This window comes from Osmerus mordax, chromosome 23 (assembly GCF_038355195.1).
Source record: "Osmerus mordax isolate fOsmMor3 chromosome 23, fOsmMor3.pri, whole genome shotgun sequence".
Taxonomy (NCBI): Eukaryota; Metazoa; Chordata; class Actinopteri; order Osmeriformes; family Osmeridae; genus Osmerus; species Osmerus mordax.
In genome coordinates this window covers 10395776-10410482 of record NC_090072.1, presented here as the reverse complement: position 1 = coordinate 10410482, position 14707 = coordinate 10395776, and the positions used below count along the sequence as shown (strand labels likewise).

General features: G+C 40.0%; 1 protein-coding gene across 9 annotated transcripts in view; it reads right to left on the bottom strand.

Annotated features, from left to right (window-relative positions):
* Positions 1-14707, bottom strand: part of dennd4c (DENN/MADD domain containing 4C) — a 173142-nt gene that overhangs the window by 88084 nt on the left and 70351 nt on the right. For all 9 annotated transcript variants that reach the window (XM_067261180.1, XM_067261185.1, XM_067261182.1 and 6 more), the window contains 7 exons: positions 13580-13798; positions 8749-8894; positions 8128-8166; positions 7517-7647; positions 7282-7414; positions 4265-4471; positions 2186-2314 (listed from right to left, as the gene is read on the bottom strand). In XM_067261180.1, the coding sequence (XP_067117281.1) occupies positions 2186-2314; positions 4265-4471; positions 7282-7414; positions 7517-7647; positions 8128-8166; positions 8749-8894; positions 13580-13798 (1004 nt within the window). The remainder of the gene's footprint in view (positions 1-2185; positions 2315-4264; positions 4472-7281; positions 7415-7516; positions 7648-8127; positions 8167-8748; positions 8895-13579; positions 13799-14707) is intronic.

Here is a 14707-nt window from a genome sequence, read left to right as displayed (position 1 = left end):
GTCCAAATACTTATGGACCTAACTGTATATACACACACATATATACACACAAATATTTGGTTGCGCCACCTAATATATTTTGGGCAGTGAAGTTAAAAACTAAACATTGTCAAACATTTTGCAACATTATTGGGAGTGCATGCCTTTGGCAATGCATTTCTCTCTCAAATAAATAAAAACATTTTCCCACCCATAAAACTCAGTAAATGATTGCACTACATAGACAATGTAGGCGTCAAAATGTTCATCTTTGTTCCGATTGTGTTGCTTGTGACCACGCACACATTTTGTTTGACGGTTTAGGCATAATTAAAGTTTTTGTGGAGAAAAGTTAAGCTAACGGTGGCTAACTAGGGAGCCAATCACAAATGTCACTAATGTCACGTCACAAACCCACACACCATTACCCATATTAGAACAGTTTAGAAGCTGTTTAACTTCTGGGAGATAGCTAGCTACCTAAAACGTCAAGAGAGCTGCAGAATGGCCACAGGCCAAGGCATGTTAGCTAGTTATGTTTCCAGGCTGTGATATCACAACACCCTATTTTTTTGTATGCCCTTCGACTGGTTATCTCCTGCAATTCCCACACAGCGGTAGTCTAGTAGTTAGCTAAGCTGTAAAACATACTTACCGGTCCGAGGGTCAGGTCTGCATCTAGGAGCAAGTACCCTCTCTAGTTTATGTAACTGTTTATAAATGCGGCAACTCCCTTTCTCATTGGCTATCAATTAGGTGTGCGTTGGTAGTACAACTGTCTCAAATACAGGTGTTATACATTGTGTAGAAATCTGAAGCAGCATGCATAAATGTTCATACACGTTAGCTTTCAAACAGAAAGTTATGTACATGTGTAATAAATACTTGGGTTGAATTTAACCAATTAAATAACTGTTTTCAGATTTTTTTGGTGCAGCGTTTATTCGAGGGCGGCGTTTATTACACAACGTTCATTTTTGGTGCAGCGTTTATTTGAGGGCGGCGTTTATTCAAAGAAATACGGTACATTTAAAATCATAATAACATCTCCACAATAATACTGGTAGTCACTCCGGCCCATGTACATGTCTGTTACAGACCACCCGGCCCCACATTAAAGAAAGGAAAAATGATCTGGCCCTCGCAGAAAAAAGTTTGGGGACCCCTGGTCTACAGCACTATCATGAATGTGTTAGGAATTTCAACAACAAAAAGACCAACAACTTCTCAGACATGACTGTCATTATATAAATTACACAGCATTGACCATGGAACAGGATAAGGAATAAATTACAGTGTTTCCCCTACCATTATATTAGGGGGGCACCCGCCCCCCCAACGGCAACCCCCGCCCCCCCCCCCCCCCCGCCCCCCCTGGAAGGTCAAGTAAAAAATAAAAAATAAAAACTTTTTTTATATATTTTATATATAGCGCCCGATCACAAAATAAGTAATTTCAGGTTACCTTTCCTATAAAACAGGTGTATAGCTTGCTCTTTTATTAAACAATTAAATGGCCTTATGTTATTTTTCTTATTTACACGATGGCATCTCATTTCTGTCTCTACATGGTCGCCCCCCCCCCAAAGCTGTAAACCTAGGGGAAAAACTGAATAAGCAATCTCTTCTGTGTCATTCCATTTACATTTAGCAGACACTCTTATCCAGAGCGATTTACAGTAAGTACAGGGACATTCCCCCGAGGCAAGTAGGGTGAAGTGCCTTGCCCAAGGACAAAACGTCATTTAACACGGCTGGGAATCGAACCGGCAACCTTCTGATTAATAGGCCGATGCCCTAACCTCTCAACCATATAACTGCCCATTCCTTAACACATATACATGTCAATACACGGTGGTTGTGGTTTAATGTCCTTTGAATACTGTATAAATATCGACAATGATCCACAGTATTCCTGGTTCATGGTCTGACTCAGAACTGTGACTCCATAGAAATGCTAGACTAATAAAAATTACACACTGTGTTAAGTCAAGCTGCTCCAGCGCAACGCTCAAAGTCAGTAACATCTGTACATTGACAGTATGCTAAAATAGCTTTTGGTTACAGAAATAAAAATAAAAGAGCAGAAAAAAGTAGTCCACAAAAGAAAATGCAATTAGACTTTGCAACTTGACCAAACTTAGACACTTGTGTACTGCCACATACACCACAGTTTCAATTAGCAAACATGTAAAGATTTTGTTACCTTGTTGTAGTATCCATAGGTGATAGCATTAGGCTGTACACCAGCCCTCTTCATCTCCACTAGCACACGCACTGCCATGACAGGAAGTCCCCACACACCACACAGCTGCATTACTACACGATAACACACCTATAATGTTGAAAAAAGAAATATTAACTTCTGTCTACTCTGTTTTAGTGAAACAACTGTGAAACAAATAAGTTCTTACAATGTCATATCATAGTGGTACCATACACAGTGTTTCCCCTAGCATGGTTTTGGAGGGGTGGCCCTTGTTATTTACACGTGATTGCCTGTCGATGAGTAGCCTACACTAGATCCACTGGCAGCGACCACATTTGTGTGAATTCGCCTATTTGCTCCTCGCCAGTGATGTGGGGTTGGGAATAGCATTTACTTCCTTGCATATACTGTACTAGTTATGCTTACTTGATTAGTCTTTACTGGCAACATACTGACGTTGCTTGTCCACAAATGTGACACGCTCATCGAAATCTGAAAATTGTTGAATAATCAAATTCCAGGATCCTGCTTTCTTGACTTTAGATATGCACCCAGTATTTTTTTTCTTTTTCAAAATCACACAGGGAAAAGCTAGTTTAAAAGATATTTTCCTCCTGTTTCTGTTCAAATGCTGCCATCTGCACATTCAGCCATTTTTTCCCTGCCTTTAAAGGCTGCATTTTTCTATCAGCAGATGTTGCAAGATTCCTTGCACAAATATGTTATTCAGACTGTTATAACCAAAATAAGATTTATGAATAGCAAAATATGTAGGTCTATAACCTATGCAAAATGATGACAAGAATTTAATTTAATTAGGGGTCAGATGGTTGAGCGGTTAGGGAGTCGGGCTATTAATCAGAAGGTTGTTGGTTCGATTCCCGGCCGTGCATAATGACTTTGTTTCCTTGGGCAGGGCACTTCACCCTACTTGCCTCGGGGGGAATGTCCCTGTACTTACTGTAAGTCGCTCTGGATAAGAGCATCTGCTAAATGACAAAATGTAAATGTAAATGCAAAATTTAATTATATGAAATGCATTTGCTTCACTAAATATTCGTTTGTGTGTAGACAGGTAAGCGCAATTCTAATGTTATGACATTAGCGGCAATAATAATTGAATTGGTAAAAGGAATTATCCTTTAATTTGTAAAGCGGACAAATAAATGTATTTCTGAAATATCAAGAGGTATCAATGAGTCCAACTAGAAATATCAGAGTTGGCCAACGTTGAAAAACTTTAAATTTCTAACGAATGAAAACATGAATTAATGTTTGTAAAAAAAAAAAAAATGTTGGCAAGTGACCATGGTATAAGCGGGATGATGCCCGACGAGGTGTCCATCATCACCTGATAATGGACGATGCGGAGGGCATTAAGCGGGATTTATACCATGGTATAAATCACATCACGCACGACGCAGCCACATCTCAACTGGAAGCTTAGGTTAACAAGAACAAATTCTGAGTATTTAGTAATCCTAAACATGTTGTTTATTATATTGAGTGGCTTCTTCTTCAACACTTTTGTAATATGCAAGAAAATTTAAACTGTAAAAAAAACACAAAAAACGTTTTCGGCTTCTAGCGGACAATATGGAATGCCGACAAGAGCCCCTTTTCACTGGACAATGTCACAAATGCTCTAAAAAAACACATAGAAAAGGGTTCGCTTCTCTTGCTAAGCTACCTGTTCGCACTGCAAGGTATCTCACACTGCCTTGCGGGGCCTGTCATGTGACTTCCATTGAAAATGAATGGGAGGCAGAATTAGGTCTACCGTCCCCCCTGAAGGAGATCCTAGGGGTAAACACTGCATACATCACTTAATCTGGCCATTTTAAATAATGCTACTTAAATATATCAAAAACCTTAATCTGTCTAATATATTGATTAAATGATGTGTATAAATGTATCACTGAATCTACAAATGTAGTGATTTTTCCTGGCCCTCATTTGCCAGGAAGGAAAGTGATCTAGCTTTGTCCCAATGGGTGAGGACGGGGAGGAACTGTTCGAAAAGAAAATATAGAAGGTTGCACATAAGAGCATACAAACACACACACACAAACAAACCTCATCCAGTACTTCCACCTCAGAGCTCCGCATCTTGAGGAGGACGCTGTAGGCTTGCTGCATGGCACGTTCTTTAGACGTGGCTAGACGCACTCCTGCAGGCAGACAGGTGAACCACAGGCTGTAGCAGTGGCTGAAAAGACATTTTGCCCAGAGTAGAGGGTTGGAGTAGAACCTCTTTGCCATCTTGTATGCAAGCTTGAGCTCCTGAGTAAGAAATAGAAAGAATCCAGATGTTATGTACTCAATATATTTAATGGGACAGCGTATATTATTTATCTCACTAACTGGCAAGGGCACATATATTCATATATTTATTTACGATATGCTAATGAGGTTGTTTGAACAAGCAAAACTTCCGACACTAACTAGCTAGCAACATTTACCAACGAGTCAAGATATGAAAATGCCTTAGAGTTTTTTGGAGAGGCTGATTTGGAGGGGGTGGGGAAAATGTTGAATTTTGACTGAAAAAATTAAGCGGATGAAGACAGGATTGGCAAAATCGACAAAGGACCGGAGGAAGTGGCGGGAGGTGACAGGCAAGCTCGTAGCCATTGAGGCGATTTGGAAGAACTCAGAGGGGAGGACTCCTTTTGATGACCGACATCCAAGACCACGTCCACAGAGTGTGGAGTACCAGTCATCCATATGTTTACTCCCAACGTTAATGAGCATAGTAATCGATACATATAAATATGCCCATACTGTGAGAGCAGCTGGCAAGTTGGTGTCGCATTCTCACTTCTGCGACTTCAAGCCCACTGACCGAGCGGAGATGGAGGCGTATCTTGCGATTCAAATACAAATGGGACTGGTTAACAAACCCTAAATCCCCAACTACTGGGATACTGACCACAACAACCTTGGACAGAGGCCACATTTTTCTGAAATCATGTTGAGAAATGGCTTCCAGTAGTTGAATGCGTGCCTGCATTTCAATTATAAGCTGAGGGTTGAGAGCGTCATTCGTAATTACCCTTTATTCCAAATTCGTCCTCTACACTCAATGGAGGCAATTTCCGTAATGACTACTACCCAAGCATTTGTCCATAGTCAAGTCGTTCCGTAGAAGGCTGTTATTCAAGCAGTACATCCCATCCAAGAGGCACCGGTTTGGACTGAAGAACTTTGTTCGACACTTTCTGGGAGAACATCCGGGAAAGACAAGGCCAGACAATCAAGTGTTACTAGTGTTCGACGTAAAAATTTTAACAGCTGTTCATGTCATTATTCTTGTTTTTCATAGGGAATAGCAAATACTTTCTTTTTACCAAGAGACTTTGCTGGGGTTTTTGTCCTGAAGAATAGGGTTACATAATCTAACAAAACCATTTATCAATGTTATGCAGATACATAATGAAGCATATGCAAGGTATGAACATTTTAAGGCCACAACCCTAAAGTTTCATTCCATTCACACCTCTCTGTGAATAAGCTTGGACAACACCCAACCTGAGGAACTGACCAATGAACTCTCACACCTACACAAACACACTCCCTCTTATTTTGATTATAAAAACCAACAACGAACAATCATTTGTTGAGTCCAGTGACTCAAGTCCACTATGTAACTATTGTTAGTGCTACTACATAGACTGTCCAAGTTATTATCCGACTCCCTGATTCTCCCCCCTCTTTCCGCTCTCTTTTAACCTATCCATTGTTTGTTTCCAATTGTTCATTTTGTAATCCAAACTCAAGTATTAAACCCATAACATATCCAGTACTTTTCATTATATTTTGATTTACCTCAATAAATGATTGTGTATCATTTTAACTTTTAACTCTAACTGTAACTAGTATTAGTTAATTTACTTACATTTTCTGATCTGCTCTACTCTCAAAAACAAATTAATTACTTCAGAATAAGCTACCGATTATTACATATTAACTTTAGGTTTCCTTGGTGGGGGTGCTTGACGGTTCGGCGGGGCTTGAAACCGAGACCCTTTGCTCAGAGCCAAAACTACCGAGTTGCTGCATGTCGACATTGCTGCAGACCTAGAAAACTCAAGTGTCACAACAACACTGTGAAGTTGCTGCGTGCCAGCATTTCTAGATGCGGACGTGGCAACTTATGTGTAACACCAACAGTCAAGAAGCTGTGTGCCTGCTCGTGGTTAAGACCTCCCGCTCTGAACCAACACTACTAAGAAGCAAAATGTCAACCTTCTGGTATGAAACAGCAGCCTCGAGTGTAATACCAGGCTCTGAATAGACACCATTGATATGTCCATTTATTAACAAACATACAATGAAGGAGAGAACTGAGTTCTCAATCTCCACCACCACAATGCCTCTCTCTTCCTAGTGCTTGCTCCGCCACGCCACTCTCTCAGAGATTTCAGAAGGGTAAGGACCAAGGGAGCCTAGCCACACCAAGAGAGTAATCTGCTTCTAACAGTTGGGCAGAGAATGCGTCATCAAAAGGCTCTTTTTCTTAGGAAAAAAACCACAGAGTTTGCCTCTCCTAAACAGAGAGACTAGTGCCGGCAGCATATTCCTGAGGGCTCACCAAGCCGTCCCAGGTGTATAGAGAGACAAGGCACATTAACTATTTTGTGCATATTCCCTTCCACTTGCAAGACAGCACCTGTACTTAGATCTGTAAAGAGCTGTCAGTAGCAGGGACGAGGAATATTTCCAGTCAAAAAAACATCTAGAAGCTTTTCAGTTATTCTTTTCTTCAAATTTCAACCTGCGCTGAAGTTTTTGGGAGAATGAGCAGTGGGCTAGCACCATCTTACATAGGGAACCTGCAGTGGATACATATTAAGCATAAGTTGATAGTTGCCTTTGCAACAGGTTTAAAACACAAGGAGCTATAGGTCAGAGCTCCATTATATACATTACATTTACATTTAGTCATTTAGCAGACGCTCTTATCCAGAGCGACTTACAGTAAGTACAGGGACATTCCCCCGAGGCAAGTAGGGTGAAGTGCCTTGCCCAAGGACACAACGTCAGTTGGCATGACCGGGACCACAGACCACAGAATTAAAGTTTGTTTGTACCTGCTTGGTCCTCTTGGCCACAAGTGCGGGGCTACTAGACTGGCTTGCATCTGCACTTTTCCCGCTCTGTGGTGGTCTCAGCTCTCCAGGACAGTGAAACAACTCCAATTTCAAACGTGGGAAACTCTGATAACTGAGACAGAGAGTTAATTAATGTGTGTTCACAGCTCTTGTGTATCCTATAGGCATGGGCGATATGATCTTTAGGTATGTGTAATTCTCCAATGAGGCACACCTGAAGCGAGCAGGGGGATTAAGTGCGTCCTCAGCAGGGGGTTCAGGAGGCATGACAAAGACTGTATGTTCACTCTTTTGTGATTCATCCAGCTCCATCAGTTTAGTCTCCTCTGAAGACTCACCTTCAACCTATGGAAAGAGGAGACATGGTCTTTGTGGTAAATATCAATGCAAAACTTGACATTTAGGGTTTGATGCGCACAACCCAAACTGGGAAATTAAATTGACAATGTGACATGTCATTTAAGCATTTCATAAAACATTTCAAGCATGACAGTGTTGCACTAGATAGCGCAATGAAAATGAGAAATTAAACACACTGCTTTTTCTTTTTTTAATTGATGGGCATCATATGTGTGTTCCTTCACAAAAATTATAATGCAATTACTTTGTTACTTTAATACTGATTTATCATTTGACCATATACTTTAATTTATAAAATGAGGATTGTATTCATCCATATGTATTTGAAATGGAACCACGGATGAAGTTCCTTTATGTATTACTTCACGAACATTATTACATGATGACATCTCTTCAAAAGCATTGAACCACAAAACTCCTTGTGAAATATAGGGTGCTTCAAAATTTCATTAGAACTGTGATTACCTTTGTGCCCTTGTCAGTGCCTTTATCAGAGGGGAAAAGCTGTGAGGGGGGAAACAGTGTTAATTTGAAGAAATACAGATGATCTTAGTCCATAAAAGGGAAAGACCTAATAATATTTGAAATTTACATCAACCCTGACTGTGAATCTTATCCCAAAACTGCTTTCCACACACACCTATTCTAGAGAGGCAAATTGCAACACACAGTATATAGAAAAAAGTTATCTTTGGTCTTACATAATCACAATCAGTTGTCTTATTTTGTCATTTGTGATTATAGTCTTCATCACATCAACTTTCATAATTGTACTCTTTGCAGTGAACTGCTTTGGCAAAACTGCTTAACAAACAAAGGGCAACAACACTAACCGGATGAAATGTACTTAATTCAGAGAAGAAAAAAAGAAAGAAAGAGTATACATGGGTTTGTAATGTTACTGTTAATGAATTTGTGGTATAAAAATACCACTTGGTTACATTGAGCAAATTCACAGAATTGTTTAGCAAGAAGCAGTGTTTCTTTTACAGAACTAGATTAATAAAACACTCATTCTACAAAATGTGTCTCAATATGGGCCAAGACCAGGGTACACAGGAAGCTATGTTAACAGCCTATTTTCACCTTTTCAATGCAGTCATCAAAGAAGGCCAGGCCAGTATCCTTATCACTGACAAAGGTGCACTCTTCGATGAAGCGAATAAAAATTTGAGTCTTGGTCAGTTGAGAGTAAAACTTCTGATGGGCACGGTCCCTGCTCTTTAGAAACCCTAGGGAAAGGAGAGCATGATCAAGTTGTCAAGGCTAGGGTCAAAAGACACAATATTTCATAAAACCTGGAAGGGGTTAGAACAGGGATGGAAATTACATTTTTTGTCCACCCGCCACTGTGGCTGGTGGATTGCAAAATCTACCAGCCACTCAATGTTTTTACCAGCCACTTTCTTGTTTTTAACCGACAATGTGTAACTGCATGTAAAAATTAATACTACAAGATCTACAATACTTAAGCAGTTTATTTAATCTCAAGTCTCAATGAAACACTGACACTTTCTCTTTCTCTCTTATACATACACAAACCACAAACTGATATACATTTCATTAAATGAGTGATGAATGAAACTATTAGTTTTGGCATGGTAAGGTGAACCCCATTATCGTTTCATCCCGCTCCACAGTCTGGCATCTACACAATCTTTAGCTCATAAAAAAGAACGAGTCGTGCTTAGCTACCAAAAAAAAGTTTGTCGCTAACATTCCAGTCGATTGTCGATGCGTCTATGTTTTATGCAGAACTAGTTTCTTCAGAGCGTAATAGGATTTTGGTGGCACGGTTCGACACGTGATCGTTCTACACCAATAAGGTAGCTGCTTTTTGTCCACATGGATGGATATGGTTGGCAAATAGAGGATGGGACCTTGCACGTCACCTGGATGACCAGAAATTCGGCCCCTGACAGTGTTTTGCATGTGATACACTGCGGCTGCAAAAGTGCCTGTGAGACAGGCAGATGTTCCTGTTTTTCGCTAGGATTGTGTTGCACAGACTTATGTCGGGTGGATTAGCACGACTTGTTCTCTTTTATGAGCTAAAGATTGTGTAGATGCCAGACTGTGGAGCAGGAATCATTTTCTAAAAGACTTTGTGGTTCACCTTGCGGCCTAATACAGAGCAGTACATTATCAGATTTGTCTTGTCATAAACTAACCAATCGCGGGACTCCCCATTGTCTGCGTTTCTCCATCGTTCTTTAAAAAAACTTTTTTTTAACTTTCGCCTCTTTGTCCACTGGCTCCTCCTAAGATGTTTTCTCAGTGGACCTCTGAGAAATGTAACGCCACATTTTTTGGAAGGTGCGCCGCCTCTAAAGTGTCGTGGTGAAACAGTATGCTATTTTTATGAAACAGTATGCTATTTTATTAGGATTCCTTACGGAGGAATCCTAATAAAACTAACAATAACAATAAGTTTCCTCCTTAGAGGAATCCTAATAATAAAACTAACAATAACAATAGGTTTCCTCCTGACGGAGGAATCCTAAATATAGATGAGAGAGAAGAATGATTGTGCTTGCCGAAGGCTTGAGCACACCCAATCATATATACTGTATTAAGCTACAGAGTAACATTGTTTGTAACATTTTTGGTCGGTGGTGTGCTGCAAGATTTTTCCTATGTAAAAAATTTGCCGTGGCTCAGAAAAGTTTGAAAAACAATGAACTAAGCTCTCAATGCCACACCAACATGGAGACAGCTATCTGCTGCTTGTCCGATTATTCATTTGCGAAAATTACTGATAATCTTCTTGCCATCAATTAGCCTTTGTTTGCTTGGAGAGTAGGGCGAGGCTGTAGCTAGTACGTTTGCTGACCTGTCGAGGAGTAAACATTTGGTTTCTTATATACTACAACAATACGTGGGAAGATCACAAATCAAACAGGTCGAATCTGGAGCAGACGCCATGTTGTCAGAGCAATCAGCTGCACTTGCACTGGTAACGTCACTACATTTCCAAGGCAACATATCAACAACATCAATTCGTCTTCTTTCTGCTTCAGATACTTCTTTAAAACGTGAAGCAATTGCGGGGCGTTTGCGGACCTGTGCAAAAAACATATTTGGTTGTTTTAGTTTTTTTGGGGGCAATTTAGGCTACTTTGTTGCCGAGCAGATGCCACGTTGTTAAGGTCAATGGCTACATCTCCAAGGCAACCGCTTATTGCTAGGTCCGTAAAAACGTTTATTTACCTCTGCGAACTTTCAGGAGGTATATAAACGGATTTATTAACTTTTGAGAACGTCTTCTGGACCAATAGGAACAGCATATTGGTCCAAGTATTACACTAGTATATAAGAAACTGATTTCACCTCGGTTAGAATGTGTGATGATTTAGTTTATTGGCAATGGGGCTAACGTTATTTCATGTTCCTGACTGTGTTTCATTCAAATAAATAACCAGTGTTGTCATGTAAATCTACAATTCAAGATGTTTGTCCAGATCTATTTTTCAGCAAGATAGGTAGAGCTAGCTAGAGCTAACTGAAGCCGAGATGAATTACGATAGTTTGTTTGCTAAGCTCGAGTGCTAACGTTACCCACCTATAAGTCGATCATGTTTGCGTGCACGGGGATCTTCTACGCTAGACATACGGCATAGACAAACATCAGCCATGCCCGTCGAGTCAATGTTAGCTAGACTCTAGCTCATCTGCTTTTTATTAACGCTGATTTGCAAGGAATGCAAGAACAGTAGAGATGCTCCGATCAGGTTTTTTGGTGCCGATCACCGATCACTGAAATCAGTATCTGCCGATCCGATAATACCGATCACTGATCACAGTGTCGATTGAAGCATTCTATTTATAGTGTAGCATTATTTATGAAATTAATTATTCTTAACAACATTGGTATTGTATTTTAAGTATTTAAATTACGAGACAAGAGAGTATCATGAATTGACAACCATCCGTTCTATTGCAGGGAACGTGCAACATTCCAGTGTAGAAGCTCTCCTGCTTACTATAAAATGTGTAAATAATAATAAATATTAAATAATAATTAAAATATAAATCTTTAAATAAAAATCACAACAATAGAATCACATGTGCAACATTCCACTCTCTAGAGGCTCTCAAGAGAACTTGGGACTTATACAGTAGCTTTCCTGTGGAAAAACTTAACTGCAACATAAACAGGCTATAGCCAAATATCCAATATGTTTCAAGTCAGTCAGTTTCAAGTCAAATTGTCTGCATTTAGGAGGAGATAACAGACAGAATAAAGATAAAAGGTGCACAGGAAGTCAGCAATTAAACAAAAAAACAAAACATGTATATTTATCTGTAGTGTCTCACTCACTCACTCTCACATCCTTTACTCACTCTCTCACTTCACACACGCCCTCACTCACTCGGAGAGGGGGCATACTAGAGTATTCAAACCTTACTTCTGATTAAGCAGCATCACTGGAAGATTTGCCTTGATAAATATAAGCATATCAGCATTTTTAGGAGTCAACCTGTTCCTCTTCTCATCTAAAATATGTCCTGCTGTGCTGAAAAGTCACTCGCTATCTACACTTGTACAAGGTGCGGAGAGGAAGACTCGTGCTGCTTGTGCAAGAGCAGGAAAGAGGTCTTTATTGGCCTTACAAAAAGCAGTGGCTGTCCGTGACTGTTTTCGTTCGAATGCGGGTCTCACAGAGTAACGTCACACGTGTGATTCTGAAAATTCCAACCGACTATTTTCCGATAGGCAAAAACTATGACAAACGCGATCCAGTTTGCTTCGACAACAGACGTGGAAACAACTAACGTTATTTCAAATTACATCTTGTCAATCTGTTGAAAACAGTGTTGTGTAGACACAATAGATTTATTTGTACGTTTTTATTTCAAGTCTCCACCTTCTTGTTTCAGTGAGTGCTGTTGGCCGTGTTGCGTCTTTGCTCCACAGCTTCACTCGTTGTAAACCAACCAATCAGCGCGCAGCTCATCTATATATTCATGCGCTTACCATAAAAGGAGAAAAGCTAGCGTTTTTTCCTGGGAACATTTCAGAGGATGTATCAGGGGGCATAGAACAGCACCCGGGCGATTTTCAGCCCAACCAATGTTACATACCCTATTCGGAGACCTTAAGGAACAGTGTGAAATACCCCAAAAACCACCCTCTCTCTGAAACAATATTTCAAGAATCCTTTATCAGCATTTGTTTATTTGAATTTGTCTGTGGTAGATTTGCTCCTAATTTGCTTTCTTCTTGATATCCATCCATACCATTTTTGTTACAGATATGTTTACTGTTATTCATTTACAATGCTGCTGTAATGGTGCAATTTCCCCTTGGAATCAATAAAGTTCTTATTTTCCTTTTCTATCTATAATATTATGTAATTTACGTGAGGTTTCATGCCAGTAAGAATTTCTGTGTTATGTGCATATACTGACTAAGAAACAATATGCGTTCAGAAAGTCATTCTTATTGATGAACAAAAGTACGTTTGTGAAAAGAGTTGGATCCCATGACTTACATGGTTATCTTGTGGCCTTGTAAAAAGAGTTCCCTGAGGAGAGGAATATCAGAGGTGAACCCTGGCCCTGACCCTAAACACCACAGGCATGAAGTTCCAGGGGAATATAGGCAGAGACACCAAGTTCCAGGACCAGAGAAGACACGTGTATCTTATGAGAGGCCAGCTGGAGCAGACTTTATTTTTTTATCCTGAAGGGTGAGCCTCAAGTTGGGGATCATTACAGAGTGAAACCTCCAACTCACCAGCCTGCTGCAGCAGTTTCTCAGTTACGTTTATTATCAGCCCCATCAATCCTCTAGGTTTAATAATATAAGTCTTTCAAAATCTTTTTGTTGCTTGCACTCATCACATGACAATTATGTCTTAGGAGCCTGTGCTGGCAATTAGTTAATGTATGTTTTTCATAGGTTTCTCCTCACCTTGTAGATCATAGAGAGAGTCTGCTGCAGTGGCCTTTTCAGAGGGTGCCTGGGTGATGGGTTTTAAGTATGAACGGTAGCCTTTAAGAATGGATGCCATGAAGCGCAGGAAAGTTTCCTGGATTTCCATCTCCAATGCAGTCATCTTCTTGTGCCAGGTGAAGTCTGCCTCGATAGGCGTCATCTCCACTGCAGAACCCTCCTGCACTGTATGCCTTACTGAAACCACAAATAGGGTAAAAGTCTGTAAGGTGGGTTTAAGTAAATTTCAATTAAGATAATTTAAATAGCCCTTTTAAATAAAAAATAAATAAAAGTATTGAAAAAACTTGTGTTGTTAACATGTGTGACATGTTAAACAAATGTGTCACAGCTTATATTTTTTCTCTCTCCATTATAATAGAAAAGTGCCATTCTCAACAGACAATACGTGATATAATAAACTCCTCCAAAAAAGTTCGGAAACGTTATTTTGGTCGATTATTCTTCCCCTTCAATAATACCAATTGGTTGCTAACCGTGTGGGTAGCGCCCCCCCCCCCAAAAAAAAAATCTTCTGCGGGTATTCACTCTCATTTAGAGCTTTAAGTGGGATTAGCTTGTGTGTGCTGTACGTGCCAGAGTGACCAACGCAAACATGTTGGCTGACTTGTGACAAATCCTTGTAGAGAAATGGGATGCCATCCCACAGCAGTGTGTGACCAGGCTGGTGACCAGCATGAGGAGGAGGTGCCAAGCTGTTGTGTGTATGGATCTTCCACTGAGGATCTTCTACTGAGGTCCCTGACAGTGTAAAATGAATAAAGTGTAAAAATGGCCAGTATGTGTTGTTTTTTCCTTATTGCTGTGGGAGAGTGCAATCATCCAATCTACCAAGCAATTCAAAACAAGAGTGAATACCAACAGAAGAATATTGCAGGGGATTTTAGATTTTGTTTTGGGCCGCTACCCACACAGTTAGCTGTGTTGCTCATTCCACGAATGCACGATCCTTACAAGTTGTACGTCGTTGTAAAGGTGACTAATCAGGCTTTCCAACGATATAAAATACAATATCAATTGGTGTTGCAGGAATAATGTTTAGGTGGAAAAAGCCAAATAACCCAATAGGCTAAATTAATAAATTCA